This window comes from Canis lupus, chromosome 7 (assembly GCF_003254725.2).
Source record: "Canis lupus dingo isolate Sandy chromosome 7, ASM325472v2, whole genome shotgun sequence".
Classification (NCBI taxonomy): Eukaryota; Metazoa; Chordata; class Mammalia; order Carnivora; family Canidae; genus Canis; species Canis lupus.
The window spans coordinates 35,406,851-35,429,901 of record NC_064249.1 but is presented as its reverse complement, the minus strand read 5'-3'; the positions used below and the strand labels follow the sequence as shown (position 1 = coordinate 35,429,901).

The 23,051-nt window shown below is 48.0% G+C and overlaps 1 protein-coding gene across 5 annotated transcripts in view; it reads right to left on the bottom strand.

Moving 5' to 3' along the window:
* Nucleotides 1-17,932: 17,932 nt before the first annotated feature.
* DESI2 (desumoylating isopeptidase 2) overlaps nucleotides 17,933-23,051 on the bottom strand; it is a 46,925-nt gene continuing 41,806 nt past the window's right edge. For 4 of the 5 annotated variants that reach the window (XM_025430593.3, XM_025430590.3, XM_025430594.3 and 1 more), the window contains one exon: nucleotides 17,933-21,332. In XM_025430593.3, coding sequence (XP_025286378.1) covers nucleotides 21,099-21,332 — 234 coding nt within the window. In that variant the 3' untranslated portion in view covers nucleotides 17,933-21,098. The remainder of the gene's footprint in view (nucleotides 21,333-23,051) is intronic. The other variant, XM_025430592.3, reaches the window with a different exon arrangement.

Genomic DNA, 23,051 nt, shown 5'->3' with positions numbered 1-23,051 from the left:
ATTCATTGATTGAATCAATTTTTTTAAAGATTTTATTTATTTATTCATGAGAGACACAGAGAGAGAGAGAGAGAGAGAGAGAGAGAGGCAGAGACATAGGCAGAGGGAGAAGCAGGCTCCATGCAGGGAGCCTGATGCGGGACTTGATCCTGGGTCTCCAGGATCACACCGTGGGCTGAAGGCAGGCGCTAAACCGCTGAGCCACCCGGGCTGTCCGATTGAATCATTTCTAAAGAACAGTGAGCTTGTCATTTAAAGCACTTTTGAGTAAACACTATTGTAAAGTGAGGAATCCTTTTTGAGGCAAATGCTTTCCCAATTTTTTAAAATGCACATCTTCATATACCAGATTTTATTTTATTTATTTTTTAATTTCTTTTTTTAAAGATTTTATTTATCCATGAGAGACACACACAGAGAGGCAGAGAAATAGACTGAGGGGGAAGCAGGCTCCCTGCGGGAAGCCCGATGCGGAACTTGATCCCAGGACCCCAGGATCACGACCTGAGCCAAAGGCAGACGCTCAACCACTGAGCCACCCAGGTGCCCCCAAATACTAGATTTTAAAGCAATGCTCTGTTTTTGCTTCAGGGCTCATAATTTGCAAGACGCTTTCCTGTGTAATGTCTCATTTGGTCCTTGGAAGAACTCTGAGAGGTCAGTAAGCAATGGGGGCTGGCACCTCCATCTGGAGCACAGGCTGAGTGGAGTTGCTTAACGGCCTTATTCTTTGATTGCAAGCAGATCTATGGACCCGGTGAAGTGATATCAAATCGGAAGCAGCAAGCAGGGATTTCATTTTAGAATCAGATTAATAAGAAGCCTGCACTGCATGTTGAATACCTGGAAAGGACAGTCAGATTTACACACCATTCTGTTTTTCCAGTAGAGCCCTAGACTATGACTCCTGGTCTCTGTGTTCGCCCTCCGGGGACCTGGGGGGTGGGAGGAGGTGTAGAAGAATATAAGACTCATTCTCTTACCTGGAGCAGAAATCTGTACCTGTAAGTGGAGATGCTTATCTCGGTATGCAAAACAGAAGCCTGTCAGCAACACTGTGAAAGGGAGGAACAGTCTTTTTTAATTCTGGAGCTGTGAGCTCCTGGGATAGGAATCCAGCTGGGAACGTTGTCCTTGACAGTGGTGTTCATCTCTCATGGGTACATGCTTGTTTGCATCTGAGCATTCATTTGTCATGCTGCTTGGTTAAAGTAGCCCACATTTTCTTTTGGAAACTTCTACCTTCCCCAGTCTCAGCCATTAGGTTTACAAAAGATTGATCCTACTCCCAGGTCCGGGGATGGGTTCCAACTGGCTTTACCAGTGGTCTTCAATCCTGACTACACACAGATTCACCTGATCTGTTAAGAAGCACTGTGCTTCCTGCTGCCCCCCCAGAGATTCTGGTTTAATTGTTATGGGTAGAGCCTGGGAGTAGGTTTTGTTTTTGTTTTTAATAAACTTAATTTTTTAATTTTTTAAATTAATTTACTTGACAGAGAGCACAAGAGCGCATAAGCAGGGACAAGGGCAAAGGGAGAGGGAGAAGCAGACTTCCCGCTGAGCAGGAAGCTCCATGTGAGGCTGGATCCCAGGACCCTGGGAGCATGACCTGAGCCCAAGGCAGACTCTTCACTGACTGAGCCACCCAGGTGCCCCTAGACTATTCTTTAGAGCAGTTTTAGGTTCACAGCAAAATTGGGTGGACAGTACAGAGTGCCCATATGTGCTTTCTCTGCTCCTACTCATGGGTAGCATCCCCACTTGTCAGCATCCTCCACCAGAGTGGAATATTTGTTATAGTTGCAGATTCTACACTGACACCTCATTTTATCACCCGGAGTTCATAGTTTACATCAGGGTTCACTCTTGGTGGTGTACATTCTGTGCATTTGGACGGATGTATAATGACATGCATCCATCATCATGGTGTCATACAGAGGGAAGTTTCACTGTTTTAAAAACTTTCTGATATTTAAACTTTTTTTTTTTTTTTAAATAGGGGTGCCTGGATGGCTCACTCTGTGGCGCATGTGACTCTTGATCTCAAGCATGTGACTCATGAGTTTGAGTCCCACAATGGGTGTAGAGATTACTTAAATAAATAAATATCTTAAAAAACCTTTCTGTGCTCCTATTCATCCCTTCCTCCCCACAGATTCCTGACAACTATTGATTTTTTTTTTTTACTATTACCATAGTTTTGCCTTTTCCACAATGTCATATAATGGGAATCATCAAAATCTAGCCTTTTGAGATTAGTTTCTTTCACTGAATCATATGCATTTTTAAAATGCTCCAGTTAATTCTAATATGCAGCCCTATTTGAGAGCCTATCTTAAGCCAATCAGCATATTCCATTTTGCGGCTACTGTTGAGGTTGGGGATGGGAAAGTTTCCCCAGTGGGTCTAGAGAAGATAGATCTTAGGACCTGCAGACACAGGCTCTTTTCTGCTGCCGGCTGCAGGTACAATGACATCTCAAGGAGAGAGCCTGCCCGAGGAGGGAGGAGGCTGGAGCCAGTCTCCAGGGGGTGGAGCCAAGAGATGGAGAGAAATCGAGCCTGGCACATCCTAGGAGCCTAGGTAGGATAAAGCCGCTGCAAAGCCAGATCTAGCTCTGGGCTGTTTTAGATGGTTGAATGAGGATGCTTTCGGCTGGGACAGAAGAAACTCAAAGCAGCATACAAATAGGGACATTATCTCACATTATAAGAAATCCCTGGCGAGACCGCCTCCAGATTTGGGTGATCAGCAGCTCTGCTGAACGTCAAAACCAAGTTCCTGCGTGGTCTTCTCTGCTATCCTGGGCGCAGAGGGTCCCCCCTTAGGCTCTTGGATGCAAATTGGCTACGGCCATCCCCACGCATCCTCCAGGTATAAGAGCACCGAGAAGAGCATTGCATCTTGCAACCTTGTAAGACAGAGAAAGCCTTCTCAGAATCCCTCAGGCAGACTCTCCTCGGGTCTCAATGGCCAGAAGGGAGATGTAGAACCACTAGCGGCTGACGGCATCTGGCTCTACCTCTCGCCTACCTCACTTTCCAGGGAGTCGAATGTCTGAATAAAACTGGGGATTTGGGGGTCCCCAAATCCTTAAAGAGGGAATTTAAGGGAAGAAGGGAAGATGCAGGATGGATAGGTGAAGAGTGGTTTTTATTGCTTTCTTGCCATTCAAGTCGAATATTTTCTCACATCATCTGACGCAGATGTTGGGGGTAGACCCAGTGAGCACTGTGTGCAGACTGATGACAACAGTTCCAGAAAGTCAGAATGCATCTGAACGGCACAAGTTGGCCTCCATGTCCAGCAGGACCCTGGCGCTAGCCCCGTTAGCAGCAGGCCCCTTGTCCCTGGCTGCCAGCGCAGCCTCTGCTGGGCAGACAGTGGGGCCGTCTTGTGACCCACGTCTGAGCAGTGGCAGGGCAGGGAGGGCAGGCAGTGAGCAAGCCGCCAGTGGGCTCTTGGCCAGGTGTTTCCTCGCGGCCCTGGGGAGACTCGGCACCTGCTACATCAGGGACGAGAGCTGGGGGAGCCAGCCTGCCCTGCTGGGGGCGGGGGCACACAAGGAAGGGGCTGACTCTGGTCCCACAGACCTGGGCCTGCATCCCGGCTTGCGTCTTCCAGGCTGTCTGACCACAAAAAGGTTATTCAACCTCCGAGCCTCAATCCTGACCTGGACCCTCTGGAGAGTGACGTCTCTGTAGGCCAGAATGGGGAACACGACAGGGCCTGGAACAGAAGGTGGTCGCTGCAGAGACACATCCTCCACTTCCCTCTAGGCCCACGCTGCTTGACCAGAGAGCTTGAGCTGAAATAGTCCAAACAGGGTGGTGTAGACAGGTTGAGGAGAGGAAGCGGCCTGTCTGCTGATGAAACCCTGCCTCTCACCACTCCTTAGGCCGATGTGCCTCTAAGTGTGGTTGGCAGACCCAAGTCACACTTCCTCTGGACTGCGGGACGGAAATGCATATTCCTGGGCCCCATTCCAGTCTAGTGACAGCTTATTTGGAGGTGATGCCTGTGGGAATCTAAGTTCCCAGATGATCCTTGGGCCCACAATTCGGGGAGCATGTAGAGGGGGTAGCTGTTGGGGGCCCTCAGTGCACTGGGGGGAGCCCCACCTCCCAGCCAGGCCGCCCTCCACAAGGCTGTGCCAGGATCTGCAGGTGCCTCTGCGTGTCCGCCTGAGGCTGGGCCCAGAGGAGTAACGGGGACAGAGAGGGGACCTGAACCTGTCCAGCAGGCTGGGCTGTGTTCTCCCGGCCTCCCGGCACACCGGACTCTCCACGGAGCTCGTGCAGCCTGGGCTTCAGGCCCGCTGCGGGCCCGGCCCGGAGTCCAGGTGTGCAAAGAAGCCAGGTGTCCAGGCATTTCCAGTAAACTGCCTCAAGCGGTCTTGAGAAATAAAACAAAAATGAAAGACCCAGAAATCTCCAAGACTCTACTCATTTGTTGGAATTCCTTTTCTCGTTCTAGATCCATCCAGAAGTTCCTATCATGGAAATCTCCCACCCTCCCACCCTGCACCGGCAATGGCTAATGATCACAAACTTAAGGTGGTCTCTTGCTCCGAAGGGTCCTTCTGCAAATCAGCATGTGGGCGAGGAAGGGCCACCCCCACATGGCGGTGGCCTGAGTCCAGCCCAGGCCCGGGAGCCCAGCTCACGGCCCAGCTGAGATGACCCAGTGACACGGGGAAAAACATACAGCCTGGAGCGAGGAGGACGAGCCGGGGAACACACATGGGGAGGGTGCAGGTGGGGTGGAAGGACCAACCGCCCGAACCCAGGGATCCGCAGTGTGCATCAGGGAAGTCATCTGGACTCTGTTCCTCACCTGGATGCTGAGGACCCAGGGGTGCGGGGCATAAGCTGTTAGCCTCATGGAGAATCCCATCGTCTCTCTCTGCAACCTCAGCTCGTCCCATGGATGGGGAGGCTGTGAGGACCAGAGCTGAGGACACCCAGGGCGGCTTAAGAGGCTGAAGATGTTTGAGGTCATATTCACTCTGTCGGGGAGAGGCAAGGCGGGCTTGTCTGCCCATAGCTGACTCATTGGGTAGCCTACAGAGCAGCTTGGGGGCGGGGGGAGCATCTAGGGGGCTAAGTTGGTTGAGCATCTGACTCTTTTTTTTTTTTTTTTTAAGATTTTATTTCTTTATTCATGAAAGAGAGAGAGAGAGAGGCAGAGACACAGGCAGAGGGAGAAGCAGGCTCCATGCAGGGAGCCCGACGTGGGACTCGATCTCGGGTCTCCAGGATCAGGCCCTGGGCTGACAGCAGCACTAAACCACTGAGCCACCCGGGCTGCCCGAGCATCTGACTCTTGATACTGGCTCAGGTCATGATCTCAGGGTCCTGGGATTGACCCAGTGTCTGGCTCTGCACTCAGCAGGGAGTGTGCTTGAGATTCTCTCCCTCCCTCTACCCCTCCCCACTGCTCATGCGTGCATGCGCTCTCTCTCTGTCTCTCTCAGGTGCCTAGCAGGCTAGAGGCCTAGTGATCCTGCTAATCCTGTTGTTCACTTTCTCTATTTCCCGACCCTTTGACATCTGGTGTTGCAGGCCCAGGGAAGGACCGCCCCTGGCAGGGTCAGCTGTCCTTCTCACAGGCTCTGTGGCCTGGGGTGCTAATCTTCCGTGCCAGGTCACCCCAGGGCAGGTGCTGGAAATCCCGGACCTTTCCGTAGCCCAGGGCCTGCCTCAGCTACTCGGACTGTCCAGTCCTCTGTTCAGCTTGCCTGTTTTTTTTTCTGGGAAAACCACAACAAAGGCTCCCACTCGTGCTCTCCCCTTGCTTATTCTGCATCCTGGCTGTGCTCGGTGCTCCCCGTGGGCACCACAGGCCTGCTTCTAGGGCCCTGGGAGTATAAAATCTCCCTTCACGACCATCAGGTCTGTGGGGCTTACCACACCTGGTTCAAATAAATCCGGGTACGTTTTCCAACAGTGGCCCATTTGAGGCTCATGGATATTGAGTGCCTATTATACATGATGCGTATTCAATTATGAATTTTGGTGCCTCGGCTGCTGTATTGTGGGATTTTGGGGTTTAGGTGCATCACGTGGTGTATGATGGATATTTGGAGCTTCACATTCATCGTGAAGATTTGGCACCTGCTTGGGCTTTCCATCCACCTTGCCTGTGTCGGCTGTACACGGGTTCCACTTATTTTATTCATATCTAACACGTCTCATGGGTGACATGGTCTTTGCCATATTTATCCCATTCTATGAATTTTGTCTGTATCTCACCAGCTACTTGGTAGCTTCTTCGTTATTTATGCTCAACCTGGAAGTCTGTTTTTTCCATCTAATTTTCCTGTCCTATCTAGCAGAATTGCACATGCCAGAGCACCAAGCACGTCCTACGTGCTATGGTGGGAACTCAATAAGCAAGTGGGAGCAAAGGGCATCCAGCCCCAGCCCTGGGGGTCCGAGCTTTGACTTGTCACAGATCCCGGGGCTCAACACCTTGCTTAGCAGCTTGTGCAGGCTCATCGGGACCTGTCACAGGCTGGTTACTGATCCACATGGGAGTCTGCCTCTGGGGCTACTGGGGACTCATGGGGGAGTGCTCACTGAGCTGAGGCACAAAGCTGGGGAGGGATAGGTGCCTGAATCATGCAGGTGGCACCTATCCGCCCACGGGAGGACAGAAATGCTTGACTTAGTCTAATGCCTGACTTTCAAGGGGGTGGAATGTACCAGACACACTGGGAATTGCTTGGCTCTTACAGAACTTTGGATGAAATGGTTCTTTCAGATTTTGTTTAATCTCCCTTTCTATAGGTGTCAAACAGGTGTCCATGGACGGCTATCCCAGGGACAAATCCAAGAGGCAACAACACTCCCCTTTCCCTTGATCTCTAATGAGATGGAAGTTTAGTTCCCCCACAAGATGGGTTGCCCTGGCTCTCTCTTTCCTTGGGGTGAATCTTCATGTCTGCAGACTCTGGCCAGTCTTTCCCATAGACAGATCCAAACTTGTCAGAATTCTGTTGGCTCAGGGCTGGACCCCATGTCACACATTTAGGAGAAGAAAGCACAAGTGTGAGGACCAGAGATCCCCAAGGGCAGTAAAATAAGTTGTGATGTCTTCTTTGGGTTCTGTGCACACAGGCGGAGAAGCTAGGGCTCTGCAGGTGGCCAAGTGGGCACTGAACTTTGGATCTGTTTTGTGTGCTCCTCTGTGAAACCTGGCAACAGAACGTGTCACTGCTGATAGGCGGGCCTTCTCTTCATGGGTGTCACTCAGTAGGAGGAGCAGGGCCTTATTCTTCCTGGCTTCATACATTAATTTTTTTTCATATTAAGAATGTGTTTTAAAAAAATGTTTTAGGGGTACCTGGGTGGCTCAGTCCATTAAGCATTTAACTCTTGATTTCGGCTTGGATCATGATCTCAGGGTTGTGAGATTGAGACCCACATCGGGCTCTGTCCTGGGCCTGGAGTCTGCTTCAGATACTCCCTCTGCCTCTGCCCCGCCCCCATCCAGCCCCCATTAATGCATGTGCGCTCTCTTAAAAAAAGTTTGTTTTACTAAAGTTTCTTTTCCCCATTTGATTAATCAAGGCCATTTGTTACCAAAGACTTTTTTTAAATTTTTATTTATTTATGATAGTCACACACACACACGCACACACACACAGAGGCAGAGACACAGGCAGAGGGAGAAGCAGGCTCCATGCACCGGGAGCCCGATGTGGGATTCGATCCCGGGTCTCCAGGATCATGCCCTGGGCCAAAGGCAGGCGCCAAACCGCTGTGCCACCCAGGTACCCTGTTACCAAAGACTTTTAAGGTAACCAGTGTCATCACACTCACTTGATGCAATCTGAATTAAACATGAAGAAAAAATCTAATGCATTGCTCTTATTACAAATTAGTACAACATCATCATTACTACTTTGAAGTATTTGGTGACCTCAGTTTCTGAAGCTTTACTCCAGATTAAATAGCCTGACCGTGCTGGCTGGCAAAATATACGAAATAAAAAGTTGACAAAAGCTTGAAATACTTAAAACTTCTCTTTAGGATCAAGGCAATATTGTCTGGGAGGTCTTAGTCCAAGGCATGTAAATAAATAAATAAATAATTAAATAAATAAATAAATAAATGTAAGAAATTATATGGATTTGAAAGGAAGAGAATAATGTGGCTTGCAGATGATAAACTGTCCATGTAGAAAAACTCCAAAGAATACATCTATCTATCTATCATCTATCTATCTATCTATCTATCTATCTATCTATCTATCTATCTATCTTATCTATCTATAACTAGAACTACCAAGAGAGTTTTGCAGGATTGTTGGATAAAAACCCTAGCTATAAAAACCAATTGCAGCCGCAGATGGGAGAAAATATTTGCAAAACACATATCTGCTAAAGGACTGTTGTCCAAAAGACACAAAAAACTAAAACTCAACAGTAAGAAAGCCCACAGCCCACCTAAAAAGTGGGCAAAAGATCTGCATAGATACCTCATCAAATAAGATTTGTAGATGGCAAATTAGCTTAGAAAGAGATGCTCAACTGATCATCACTAGGGAATTGCAAATTAAAACAACAGGAGGTACTACTGCTAACCTACTAGAATAGTCTGAATCTAAAGCATGGACGATATCAAGTGCTGGTGAGGATGTGGAGCAACAGGAACTCTCACCCGTTCCTGGGGGAATGCAAAATGGCACAGCTACTTTGAAAGATAGTTTGGCACTTTCATACACGCTAAACATAGTCTTACCCTGTGATCCAGCAGCTGCACTACTTAGTAGGAACCCAAAGGAGCTGAAAACTTTTGTCCGCACAAAATTTTTTATTTTCAACTGCCAAAACTTGGAAGCAACCAAGATGTGTTTAGTAGGTGAATACAGAAGTCAACTGTGGTTCATCCACACAACAGAATATTATTTAGTACTGAAAAGAATGAGCTATCAAGCCATGAAAAGAAATGGAGGAAATGGAAATGCATATTATTAAGTCAAAGAAGCCAATCTGAAAAGGCTAGATCTTGTATAATTCCAACTATACAACAGTCTGGAAAAGGCAAAACTATAGACAGCAAAAACATCAGTGATTAGTGGGTGGGAGGATGAAGAAATGCAGCGCCTGGGATTTTTAAGGCAGTGAAATTATTCTGTGTGATACTGTAGTGTTGCGTATATAATATTATGCATTTGGCAAAATCCGTAGAACTGTATAGCACCAGGAGTAAACCCTAATGTAAATGGACTTTACCTACTAGTAATGTATTAATTCATTCATCATATCACAAATGTGTCACCCTAATACAAGATGTTAATAACAGGAGAAAGTGTACATGTGTGAGAGAGGATGTATATGGGAACTCTCTGTACTAGCTGCTCAATTTTTCTGTGAGCCTAAATATGCTTTAAGAAATTAATATCTAGGGGGGTGCCTGGGTGGCTCAGTGGTTAGGGTCTGCCTTGGGCTCAGGTCATGATCCTGGGGTCCTGGGATCAAGTCCTGCACCAGGCTCTCTGCAGTGAGCCTGCTTCTCACTCTGCCTATGTCTATGCCTCTTTCTCGGTGTCTCTCATGAATAAATAATAAATGTAAAAATCTTTAAAAAAAAAGGATATCTAGGGGCACCTGGGTGGCTCAGTTGGTTGAGCATCTGACTCTTGATTTTGACTCAGGTCATGATCTCAGGGCCTTGAGATGGAGCCCTGGGTTGGGCTCCATGCTGAGAGTGGAGCCTGCCTAAGATTATCTCTCTCCCTCTCCCTCTGCCCCTCCCCATTGCTCACACTTTCTCTGAACAAAACAAAACAAAACAAAAATCTAACTGACTGGCTCACTGACTGTGACTCTTGGTCTTGGGGTTGTAAATTCTAGCCCCATACTGGGTGTAGAGATTACTTTAAATCTTAAAAAAAATCAATTTTGTCTAAAAAAGGAAAAAAGTCAATTGTGTTTTTATATATGAGGAACAATGGTTCTGAAACTATAATTAAGAAATAAAATATATTTACACTAGCAAAAAAATATAAAGAAGTGAGGCATAAATGTAACAAAATATAGGAAAGTCCTTTTTGGAGAAAACGATAAACCTTTTTGAAGGTTATTAAAAATCAGTGTACATGGAATGATATGTCATGTTCTTGGATAAAGACTCAATGTCATTAGACGTTGCTTCTTTACAAATTGATACATAAATTCAATGGAGTTTCAATAGGGTGTGTTTATAACTCATGAAGCTAGGGAGACTTGCTTTACCACGTATTGAGGCTTATTATAAAGCCTTAGCAGTTAGGATAGTGTATCATTAGTCTTGGGATAGTAAATAGACCAGTGAGACTAGAGAGAGCCCAGAAAGGCTCTTCCATATACGGAAACCTGGCTAACAGACAGTGGGAGTGGTACCGCAGAGGGTAATGCAAGGCTACTCAGTGTACTGCTTTAGGGTGAACAGTTATCCATATGGCAAGAAAAATAATTTGGATCTCGACCTCCCATACACACACAATCAATTCTGGGTGGACTGAAGACTTAGATGCATAAAGCAAAGCTTAAGACATTTAGAAGAGGGGCGCCTGAGTGGCTCAGTCGGTTAAGCACCTGCTTTCAGCTCAGGTCATGATCCCAGCTTCTTGGATCCAGTCCTGCATCAGGCTCCCTGCTCAGTGAAGAGCCTGTTTCTCCCTCTTCCTCTGGCCTTCCCCACTGGTCATGGGTGCTCTCTCTCTCTCTTGCTCTCTCCCAAATAAATAAATAAAATTTAAAAAAAATATTTAAAAGAAAATGTAGGAAAATATCTTCATGATCTAAAGGGATAGGTTAATTTTCTTAAGATACAAAAAATATTTACCATAGAGAAAAACACTGACATTTTTTACTACTTTATTTTTTAATGTTTTTAAAAAGATTTTATTTATTTATTCATGAGAGACACAGGGAGAGAGGCAGAGACACAGGCAGGGCAGAGGGAGAAGCAGGCTCCATGCAGGGAGCCCGATTTGGGACTCGATAATGGGACTCCGGAATCATGCCCTGGGCCGAAGGCAGGTGCTCAACTGCTGAGCTACCCAGGCTTCTTGATTTTTGACTACTTTAAAATGAACTTCTGTTTATCCAAGCACACCTTAAGAGATAGTGAAAAGAGAAGTTTCCAGGTGGGACAATATATTTGTAGTACATTGAACAAAGAATAGTAGCCAGAATACATAAATATTTCCTACAAATCAGCAAGAAGAAGACATAGAATCTTTTTTTTTTTTTTTAAGAAGACATAGAATCTAATAGAAAACTAGACAAAGGGTAGGACAGACATTACACAGAAAAGGAAACATAAGTACTTAGCCCAGAAACATTTAAGATTCTCGATCCTATTAATAATTAGGAAGATCAAAAGCACACGTAGGTGCCAATTTACGTTTGCCAGATTGGCCAGCACTGAAGAGTCCAGTCAATATCAGGTATTGGCAAGGGTGCGGAGTAGTGGGAATGACAATCTTCTGCTCATGGGGGCCAACAGTGTTGCAGCCACTTTGGAAAACAGTTTTGATGACCCAGTGCTGACAAGACGGCACAAGAACTTTCAGCCGATCTGTTAAATCATACAGCTAGCAGGGCCTTTGGTTTCTCCAAAATGCACGCGGCAGAGAAGTGCCATGATCTTCTCTTGATCTGTAAGAGGTAGTTTTTCAAGTATCCATAACCTTGAGGAATATTGAGATGTCATTTGCAACATTATAATTAAGCCAGTGAATTATCAGGTAAGACAAGCAGCTAATAAATGCAGGTGTCCTTTGGAGGTTATACTCAAGGGGTGGGTATTTGCACAGGATATGGCAACAATTTCTAAAGTGTGGGTGTCTAACAGATCCTGCTGCTCAGAGTTGTAAATAGTGATGAACGTTCACACATATCCACTTAGAACAAGGCATTCTGTGGAAAGTACTTCAAACCAAACCAATCAGATTCTTTGAACCACTTTTGTGCTTTGAGTGTTTTCCTTCCCGGTGGCCATGTGGAAACAGTTCTGACCTCTTTGACACCTTCAGTTAATAATGAAAAAACATTTTTAAAGGCAAGGCTCTGAAATTTCATTATATGACATTATAAGAAAATAACTAGCCTGTGGAGCTCTGTTTGATTAGCAGGTAGAGAGGGCTGGGTAGGATTTTATTTAATAAAAGTGTAATAAGAAGAGGGCCTTGTTTTTTCTACATTAATAAAGTTGAACAGGTACATTCCCTACAACTTTGCAATTTCACTCTGAAAGAAATCTTTCCATGAGCAGCAGGAGCCATACATTATAATATTCATAGAAGCATTGCTCATAATAGCAATAAACCAGAAATGGCCCAAATATCCATTAAAAGTAGAAGGATCTATCAATAAAATTGTGGTATATTTATATAACAGAATACTATACAGCAATGAAGATGAATGAACTATAACTACACACATTCGTGAATTTAAAGATATATGGAATTTAAAAAATCACAGGAGAACATAGATATGTTCTTAATGTTTTAAAGTAAGTCAAACCAAATAACATACTGTCAAGGGATGAATATGCGGGTGTTAAAACCATAAAGAAAAGCAAAGCGATGATGAACACAGAGCTCAGAATAGCAGGGTCCCCGTGGTGGCGGGAGGAGGAAGCCATCAGGGAGCTGGATGGCCCGTCTGAGGTCCTGCACATGTTTTTTTTTTTTTTTTTTTTAAGATTTTATTCATTTATTCCTGAGAGAGAGAGAGAGGAGAGAAAGAGAGAGGCAGAGACACAGGCAGAGGGAGAAGCAGGCTCCATGCAGGGAGCCCGACATGGGACTTGATCCAGGGTCCCCAGCACCATGCCCTGGGCTGAAGCCAGTCTTAAGCCACTGAGCCACCCAGGCGTCCCTTATGTTTTATTTTTTAAGCTGAGTGGTGGGTACGTGGCGAGGTGTTCGCTTTACTGTATCTTAAAGTATACACATGCATCCCATATATCCCTTTGTATATATATTTCACAACAAAGATGTTGTTTGAAAGAATGAATGAAACACGAAGGCACATGACCTTCTAACGTGGAGAGACGTAGGGAAATGTGCTGTTACAGACCAGGGGGTCAAGTCACGGTTGGTTTGTTTTTGGTTTTAGGTTTTAGCTGAGAAACCACGCAACATATTTTATGCTGATAGGAATGGTCCCGCAGAAGAAAGGGAAATTGGTGTTAGAAAGATAAAGGCGGGGGAGAGATCATGTTGGAGCAAGTGCTTGGTTGATGGGGGAGTGTGAGAGCCAGTGCCAAGGGAGGGACTGGCCCCTTTGGAAGCAGTAAGAGAGCTTCTCCCATCGTGACAGGGATAGTGACTCTGGGTACAAATTCAGGTGAGTTTGTAGATTGGGGAATTGGAGGTTGTGAGGTTTTTTTTAAAGGTTTTATTTATTTATTCATGAGAGACACACAGCAAGAGGCAGAGACATAGGCAGAGGGAGGAGAAGCAGGCTCCCCGAGGAGAGCCCAATGTGGAATTTGATCCCAGGACCCCAGGATCATGCTCTGAGTCAAAGGCAGACTCTCAACCACTGAGCCACCCAGGTGCCCTGGAGGTTGTGAGTTAATAGAAAACACACACACTGGCCTCTGCGCTACTACACTCTCCTGACACGGGGCGCCTGAAACCCCTGCACGTTCCTGGGTGGTAAGAGCACCGGAGCATCTCTAGCTCTACTGAGGAGACTCTGCGGGAGCTCCTGGACGGCTCCTGGGTGGGGCTGGTCACCTGAGAGGACAAGCCACGATCAGAAGCTGGAATTTCAACCCCACACTACCCCACCCCGCACTTACCCAGAGACGGGGAGGGGCTGACCACGGAGGTCATGATCCATCACGCCTGATGGAGAATCCTCCATAAAATCCCAGTGGCGCAGGGTTTGGAGAGCTTCCCGGGGGTGGACACTTCCACGAGTGAGAGGGTGACACACCCCAGCTCCACGGGGGCAGATTTCCCACGCTCAGAACCCTCCCAGACCGTGTCCTGTGGATCTCTTCATCTGGGTGTTTATCTTGTCCTTCATCATGTCCTTTAATAAACTGGTAAATGTGTTTCTCTGGGCTCTGTGAGCTGCTCTAGTAAATCAGCTGGACCCCAGAAAGGGGTCCTGGGAATCTCTGATTTGTAGCCAAGTCAGACAGAAGTTGTGGTCACCTGGGACCTACTCCTGGCGGCCGGCCCCTGGGCCCTGACCCCTCTGAGACCGTCTCCAGGGAGACAGCAGCGTCAGAACAGTTAAATCACAGGACACCCTGCTGGTGTCACACAGAATTGCTTGGTGTGGGGACACTTCCCCCCCACCCCCTCCACACACATTTGGTGACCAGACATGTGGGAAGTGGAATGTTCTGTATGAAAGTAAAGGAGGAGCACAGTGGAGGAAGGACTGTTTTTCTAATACAGGGGCCAACTGCCTATGTTCTCTCTGTGCTGGAGGAAGCACACAGCGAGGTTCTCTGCTGATGTGAGGACACAGTGGCGGGGGGGGGGGGGATGAAGCAACAGGGGGTACATGTCACCTGGAGCATGAGAGGACCCACAAGGGCACCCGAACCAAGCAGGGTGGTGGCCAGAGATGCTCAAGGTAAATATTTACCAGGGGGTCAGTTGGAGTGGTGACAAGCCCAAGGTTTGAGTGCAGGTGGACGTGGGCTGAGACACTGACAGGGTTCTCAGCCAGGGCCCACTGCCTACACTCCAGGGGCGAAATGCATGGGACTTTCTTTCTTTTTTTTAAGATTTTATTTATTTACTCATGAGAGAGAGAGAGAGAGAGAGAGAGAGAGAGAGAGAGAGGCAGAGACACAGGCAGAGGGAGAAGCAGGCTCCATGCCGGGGGCCCGACGTGGGACTCGATCCCAGGTCTCCAGGATCATGCCCTGGGCTGAAGGGCAGGCACTAAACCGCTGCGCCACCCGGGCTGCCCTGCATGGGGACTTTCGATGTGGCCATGACTGTCCAGCACGAGGGACTGTCCTACCCCAGTGACAAGAGGGCCCTGGGGGAAAAACACGGGGTTAGGGTTCAGGACGGGTCATCTGTGTGGGTGAAGTTCCTGGGAATGAAGGAGGACAGGAACGGGGTGGAGGGTGGAGGGGAAGACAGGCAGGAGGAGGGAGAGCATTGGGGAGCATGGGCTCAGTGGAGCTGGGGGCTTGAGGTGGGGAGGAGGAGGTGTGGGCAAGCAGCGATGGCAGGTTGGGGGGACACACTCTGGGGGAGTACCCCCACAGGGGACACCTGGGTTTCAGATAAAGCAGGGGCCAGGAGACATTGGAAGAAGTGGCGACTACTGCAGCGCTTGCCTGTTGCAGACTGGGAGTCCCACTGGGCGCACTGGAAGGGGCCCGGCAAGGACGAATAGCCAGGCATGCTGGCTGCGGTCGGGGATGCAGACCGAGGGACGGCCTCAGAGCCTAGGGATGGCTGTGTGACAGGCATGTCCTGGTGGTCTGCCAGGAAGGGGGCCAACAGCTCAGAGGACAGCCCGGAGTCCCCGTGCCCAGATCAGGGGCTCCTCAGTCACTGCTCCTTGCAGCAGCTCCAGCTGGAATGCCCCTTGAGTAATTTATATGGATTCAGCCAAACCCAGGCGACATTCAGAAAATCACACCGTATCTCTCTTGAAGTTTGAGGGAGATTCAACTGCCCGATCTTTCAGACATTCGTGTGTCCGACAGACGACAGGCTGCCTGACAGTCGCCTCGCCTGAGAAGTTCTCATTTCTGCGGACAGAGAAGGCTCAGAGCGCACAGAGTTGGGAGGGACAGAGCGGGGCTCCCGTGACCCTCGTGCCCGGAGTCTCGTCCTCATGCCGATCGGATTCAGGAGCCTGAGGTCCTGAATGGAAGCAGGAGCTTCACGATGGGCTGGTTTCAGAGGTGTTTCCTGTGCCTCCTGCATGTTCTTGTGCTAAGGACCACGAGATCGTTTTTGTGTAAAGCAGGAATCAAGACGTGGGCTGTTGTGAGGGCTCCATGGAGTAATGGGACTACTGTGCCCCTCCCGGCCCTGAGGTGACACAGCGGGGGGACAATAATACAATTTCCTTTGTCTTGTCCACGAAATCCACTGGCCTGTCCAGACTCAAGGTGACGAGGGGGGGATGCTGTCACTCGCGGGGATGGATGCTGGTCTTCTGGGGATTGCAAGTTGCCTGTCCGGGTGCTGCTAGGGCCTCCCTGTAGTGCCCACTCACTGATACGGGGGGAGGAAGTGGGAGGCGGGTGTCCTCCTGTCCTAGATCCGGGCTGAGGCTGCCAGGCCCGCGGGCCTTTGTCTTGTTCCAGATTGCTGATCCCCAAACTCCAGTCCCCACTTGGCTTGGATAACCACTGGCCACACAGACTGAGGGTCCTAGGTAGACAGAAAAGCTTTCCCTTCTCTGATTTTTCGCTGCCCTGCCCAGTGCATTACTCGTTTTCCGGTGCAGAGCAAGCAGAGCGGAGGGTACGTGCCTCCATCCGAGCGCCTGCCTTAGCGGCTCTACTAACTGTATTCCGGGTCCTGTCTGCAAAGCTCCAAGGACGGCCTGTGGAGGCAGGTGACTCTCCCTGTAGCTTCAGGAGACCTGAAGGTTGCCCAGGCGCTAGCTCCCACCGTTTGCTGGGAGTTAGGGGTGAGTGTGGCAGCCAATGGCTCCCTGAGCTGGAGCCACTGAGTGGTCAGGAGTATTTGGTGGAACCAGGTAACTGCTCTCAAACGAGGGGGTCAGAGAGGAGCTCCAAGTAGAGGGACTACTGTGCTCAACAGCATGGGAATGGAACATTCCTGATTGGGACCATGGAGCCCAATCAGGACTCGGCTGCAGAGTAAGGTGTGGCCGTCCAACCTCTGGAAACGAACATTTCCATGACCAGGTTGAGAGAAGCCCCTTTCTTTAACTCTCGTTAGCTTTCCCCTTGGCCTGGACAAGAAGGAAACCCATCTCCACTGGCCAGCGTAGGGCCAAGGTACAATTTTGGAGAGGATATTCTTTTTGGGGAACGGACCAAAGGGATGAATTTAAGAGAGCTCAGCAGTTCTCTGGGTTCAGAATCTGAAAGGAGGTAAGTAGCTGCCTGCATCTAATTTACTTGCAAGAGTGGGTTGTAAATGCATGAAGCTATTGATCTTTATTAGCATCATTTATGCAAACTTATCACGAGGTCAGGATCCAGGTGATGAGAACCTGAGGAGCAGATGATAATGGGGGGAAAAAGGGACAGTGTTTCTCAGTATATTTGGCATCTTCTTTGCAGGCAAGAGGAGTTGCTTTACCAGACCTGTGTTTGTGGCCAACTTGTTACAGTCTGTTAGGAACCTGGAAGGTCCCTTTAGTTCATGTGCTCGAGGGGAGAACAAACGTTCGTTCCTTCTTAGCAGAGTGGACAGGCAGTGACGGCAAGAGTCACCACTTATTTAACAATACTTACCTTCAGGAGAAGTTTTTGAGCTAGTGGAGGGAACTACCACTTGGCTAGGTACAAAAAGGCCAGTGGAGAAGGAAGGCTCAGGTTGCAGGTGCTAAGCAGAAGGGGAACAGGTGTACAGGAAACAGGGAGTCTATCACCCTGGCTCCTGCTTGCTTGATGCTAAAGATGGGTGTGCACACACGCAGTGGGGTCCCTCCCCCGCACTCTGGGTGGACAGCAGAGGAGGTGTCTCCCCTCCCAGCCTGCTTTCATTGCCCGGAAGCCAGGGTTGACACCCACTACCTGTGAGGAGTGTGGTTATGCTCTTTGGCAGCTAAGGACTTGGCCCATGGACTCAGGTTCAAAAGCAAGTGCGTGAGTAAATGCACAGGCACGTACAAGAGGGCCAACTGTATCTCTGCAGAGCAGACAGGAGCCTTGGGTTTTAAGAGTCGCCTCCCACCCTCTAACACAAATACATGACAGCTACAGTCTGGAGGTCAGAAAGCACACGTAAAACATTTCCTATAAAAGTATTTTTTTTAATAAATTGATGTATTTCAATGTTGTTAACATGATAGCCCAATGCTATATCAAGGTAGCAAAAGTGAAATTCCTGGTATTTGTTTTTTATATAAACACTATGAATGACAGTACATTTGCATTCAACTTCACAAGAAATTATCTTCAGGTTCATGAAGATTCTTTAACAGCTGTAACACCTCTCAAACAGTGAAGACGTGTATTGACTGCGTAGACAAGGCGAGTCTAGTAACTGAGCCACACCCTAAGAACAGACGGCAGGGAAGAAGATGCGATGGCAGCATGGCCAGCTTGCTGAACAAAACCCAAAGGAAACACAGCATGTATCAAAATGACCGAATGTCTTGCAGAAATGGAGCCAAAAGAAGACACACAGATTAGAGCCCTGAAGCAGTGAATGTGTTTCTACCCGTTTTGTGATGGAGAGAAGCCACGGATACGGAGTCCCGCCACTGTCTGTAGCGTGGACTCTCCTCGTACACACAATGGCGTCCATCGGCTAACACCAGAATTCCTGCTCTGTACAAATGCTGGTGAAGGGAGCTTTGCGCTATTGCTGTGGGTCAGAGCAACAGGTGGCTGGGGTTCAGGTATCCAGTGGAGGCTCTTTTGACTCCACCTCCTACAACTCCAGACTCCCACTTTCCAAAACTGATGCCCCCTTCTTAGGGTTGACAAAACCAAGCAACCAACCAATTCACTCACCCAAGGGCATGGAAACCAACAGAAACCAGTAGCTTCTGACCCTCCCACACTGTTACCATCCAGCCCACCATGAGAAATGTGTTTCACTCAGTTACGATACAGAGAGAATCTCTGACTCCATCATATCACATGTGTCCTAATGACTGGATTTTTCTCAACAGAGATCAGGCTGAGAACATAATTCTTTCCCTGCAAAGGCAAGGAAAAGCTGGTTAAATGCTAGTGAGTTAAGTTCAACCTCAACTCTGAACTACAGAGAGGAACTGGTTTAAATGAGATTTTCTAACATAAAGACATTTCTCTCTTTTCAACCTCAAGTACAACTGGGTTGCAAGCAAGCTCACACCCAGGATTTTATCTGCTGATTGTTAGTATGATAAATGGCCTCAGGCCACTACTTATTTCTACCAGGACCCTTCACACTATTTTTCACTCCAAATGCTGCAGATGAAAGTAAATACAATGCAACAACAAGGAAATCATTTGTGTGTGGAGGTGCTGGGTTCCGGATGAGCAGAGATGGGGTTTTCTCGGCTATTCCCCAGGAAGACTCTAACCGACAGGCCCTCCTTTTCTTGGGTCAGCAGCACAGACTAAGATCATGTTTCTCTGAATGATTAGAAACTGTCATCCACCACATTATTTAAAAAATATCCCAAACGGCATCAGACGTTTTTATAGCCGACCAGGGTTTAGGACTCTCCTCTGAGTGAACAAACGCACTGCCAGAGTCTTAGTGTTTTATTCTAAATCTCCTTTTTATGCCTGAACCAAGTGAACTTCTTGCAAAGATCCTATATTCCTTTCTTCTTCCTGTCCCATCTCTTAAAAGAGTGCTCTGCACCCACTAAAAAACTGAGGATAGACTTGTCAAGGCTTTCCTCTCCAGGAACAGAACAGTCAAAAACATGTATTAGGTTAAGTGGTTTCATTGTCCTCAGGTCAGGGCTTCTAACCCAAGGTTTGTTTTCCCTAGGAATAGGGTGGGCTTAAGTTGATAAAATGAATCAAAATCAGCTGACAGAAAAGTTAAAAATGTACTTTACTCAAAGATATGTATCTTTATAAAGGGCAATAGCAAACAATCCAATCTAGAAGTTGAAATAAAAGTAGGTGACTTTAAAACTAACAATCTCTATAAAGCTGAAGTCACTGCCTTGGATAATTTATATGCTGCACCCAATATTCTACGTAGGACATTCATTCTTAAGGCAGAAAAATGGAATCTGACATGTAATGACTTGGCTCTTACATCCAAGGGTCACACTGGGAGTAGATTTGAGCAGAGAGTCCTTGCTAATGAGGACTTATCTGCGGTGACAATTCCTTTCTCAGGGGAGGTTCTGTAAGAGACACATTTGAGAGAACGGAAAAAGATGAATTTTAAGACACACAAATATCTTTCAACATAAAGTCAACGCGACTGGGTTTTCTATGATGAGGTGGCGCTACTCCCGTAACAAGCCAATGAACTCCAACACACTCTGTCTGAAATGGTACGTAAGATGTCGGAATATCCAATAATGAACTTTCTGGAGAGTGTTGCTTCAGACTCCAGTTTTCAAGGTCTAGTATGAAAGGCAGCCTGAACAGTTATAAAGCAGTTGAATGTCAACTCACACTGCTACTCAGAGGGCTGCCACTTAGGATCTTTCCAACCCCATCAACACAGCCCAGTGCAGGGAGGGTAGCAGTATGTATTAAAATAAAGATGAAGCCCCCAACACATGTGCAAAAATACTCCTCAGTGACTAGCAGAATATCTTTAACGAAAACCATCTTAACTATAGACTCAGAGGCGTCCAAGCTGGACGGACACAGGAATGGACCAGCCCACCACAGTGGACTGGAATTTGGGATTAAAAGCCCCCCTCTGGTCTGGGGGAGCCCCAGGCCCCGAGGTTTCAGGCCACGTGTGCTCCTTCTCCTCTGTGTCCGGGTGCCACAACGCTAACAAAACCAAACACCAACCTAAAAGACCATTCTTAAGCAGGTGATGGTGACTCTAAGCACTCAAGGACCTCTCGTGTGCCTAGTGTTAATGCCGTAGCTCTGGCAACTGTCAGAAGTGTACAAAGATGACCTGCCTCACTGGTGAAGACGTGAAGATTTTCTTCTTTCACGGTGGCAGGAGTCCATGCAAGATTTGTAAACAGCGATACAAAATACTGTAAACATAACTTAACAGAACTCGTATAAAACAAGTAAATCCAAATTTACAAGTGGGTAAAAAAACCAGAGGGCAGCTTCATACAAAGTTCTCCCTCCTGCGCCAAGTGATTCTTTTGATTACAAATATAATCCTGAGCTGAAAAACTGGGATTTGGGGGAGAGCCATCTTTGCATACAAAATATCCAGAGGACGCTTACTCTTTTACTTTTCTCTAGTTGATAGTCAACTGTCAAGAGACAGCTCTGAAGAGGTGACTTTGGAGACGTTTATAGTTTAGTGTGGCGCCCGGGTCTGGAGCCCGCTGTGGTGCTGGCCATGGATGCGGACGCAGCGGCGTCCTCAGCCTCCTCCAACTCGTCCTGTAGCTCTTGGCTGACGCTGGACTGCAGGGCTGCGGGGGTGAGCCACTCCTTGGGGAGACAACTCTGTAGGAAGGGGATACAGGAGCTGAAGTAGGCAAGCCGATTGATCCAGCGAGGAATCTCTTTCCCACAGAGAATCTACGGGGGACAAAGGGTGCTGTATTAGGAAGAGGAGTAAGGTTGGCCTGGGCCGGTGCCAGGGAGTGGGGCAGGCAGACAAGTCGGTGAGCAGGACACGTGGCCCCTGGGCCCCTTCCGCCGGCCCCCCATCTCTGTTTCTCTACGAAGCCTGGTTCAAGTGGCTACTTTCTACACCTGTAGCATCAAGTTCACTCTGCTGGGCTCCCTTCTGTCTCTGATCCTGGCTGGGACTGCCCCAGGATCAGATGTGTGTACCCGTGCTCTGAACGCCAGAGGAAAAGCCTTGCCGGCGCGCACACACACACGCTAGGAGTGTAACAGGTCAGAGTGGTGGGTTTTGGGTCCTTTCCTGTCTGTGAAGTCTCCCTTTTCAGATTCTTTTCTACTCCCACCGGGCTTCATCACTCCATTTCTGCTGGCCCGCGTTTTACCGTTACTTCTGTCCCTGACCCGCATCTCCCTAGGCAAAGAACCGTCTCCCCAGATGCAGACCTGGCTGTGTGAGTCGGTGTCAGCAGTGGGGCCAAGCACAGAACCAGGTCAGTACCCACTGCAGTGACGGAAGCAGAAGTGGGCCAGGCGGGCGGCTCCCAGCCCCCAGCCCCCACCCGATCCTTAGGACCCCAGAGCCTCACTGCCCGGCTCTGCAGATAGGACACACCGCGGGCTTCCGCAGCTAACTTTCCTGTCTTCACTTTCCTTCCTGCCTACACACAACACTGGGCTCCCTGCCGCCACTGTCCCCTCGGCGGTTTGCCTCTAGTTGGGTCAAAGATTAGGATTAGGTGATCTTATCTTAGTTGATGATTTGGGAAAAAGTTTTCAAAGTATTTATGTCCAAAAAGTAGCTAAAATGTAAATAAACTGGTACCGGTAATTAAGCAAGGTAACTTCTCTCTCCAAAGGGTTAGCCTTCCGGGACAAAGGTTACATTCCCTTTAAATACGATGTCTTAACCATAGGGTCAGTGGTCTCACTTGAGGGAAGATGGCATGTTTTTACCAAATTTGATCACCTGGTGAGCAGCACAGAGAGACAGAGATGACTTAAAAATATTTGAGAGGGGCACCTGGGAGGCTCAGTGGGTGAAGCATCTGCTTGGGCTCAGGTCATGATCTCAGGGTCCTGGAATCAAGGCCCATGTTGGGCTCCCTGCTCAGCAGGGAGTCTGCTTCTCCCTCTGCCCCTTCCACTCCGCTACTACACTCTTTCAAAAAAAAAACAAAAAAAAAATCTTAAAAAATATTTGAGAAATGTGTCTGTGAACTAGATCTGGGGGAAAACCAAGCAATGACCACTCCTCTCTCTCTACTCTAGGAAACCCAGGCAAACAAGTATTACATTATATTTTATACCCAAGACACATTGTGGGGTGGGGTGGGGGGTAATCTGCGTACCTGAAGGTTAACTACAGAAGTGGTGGCGAGGTTAGCTTTACAGCCACTGACTATTCACTTCTTTCAACCTACTTCCCAAATCCTGGTTTTACTCAACAAGCTACCTTCCTTCTTATATTCATGTGCTTCCTGGGAAGCTGATTTCATCCTTATGCAATGCCAGGTGGTGTGACCTGATCAGCCGAAAACACGGTACTATAAACTACAGCCTCCTGATATGTAGGAGTTGTGCTGGGATACAGTCACACCCATGGGCTGAGTTCTCAATGGCAGGGTCCAGTTGGTGACCAGTCCCCCAGCCTGTAACTACTCCCCCATT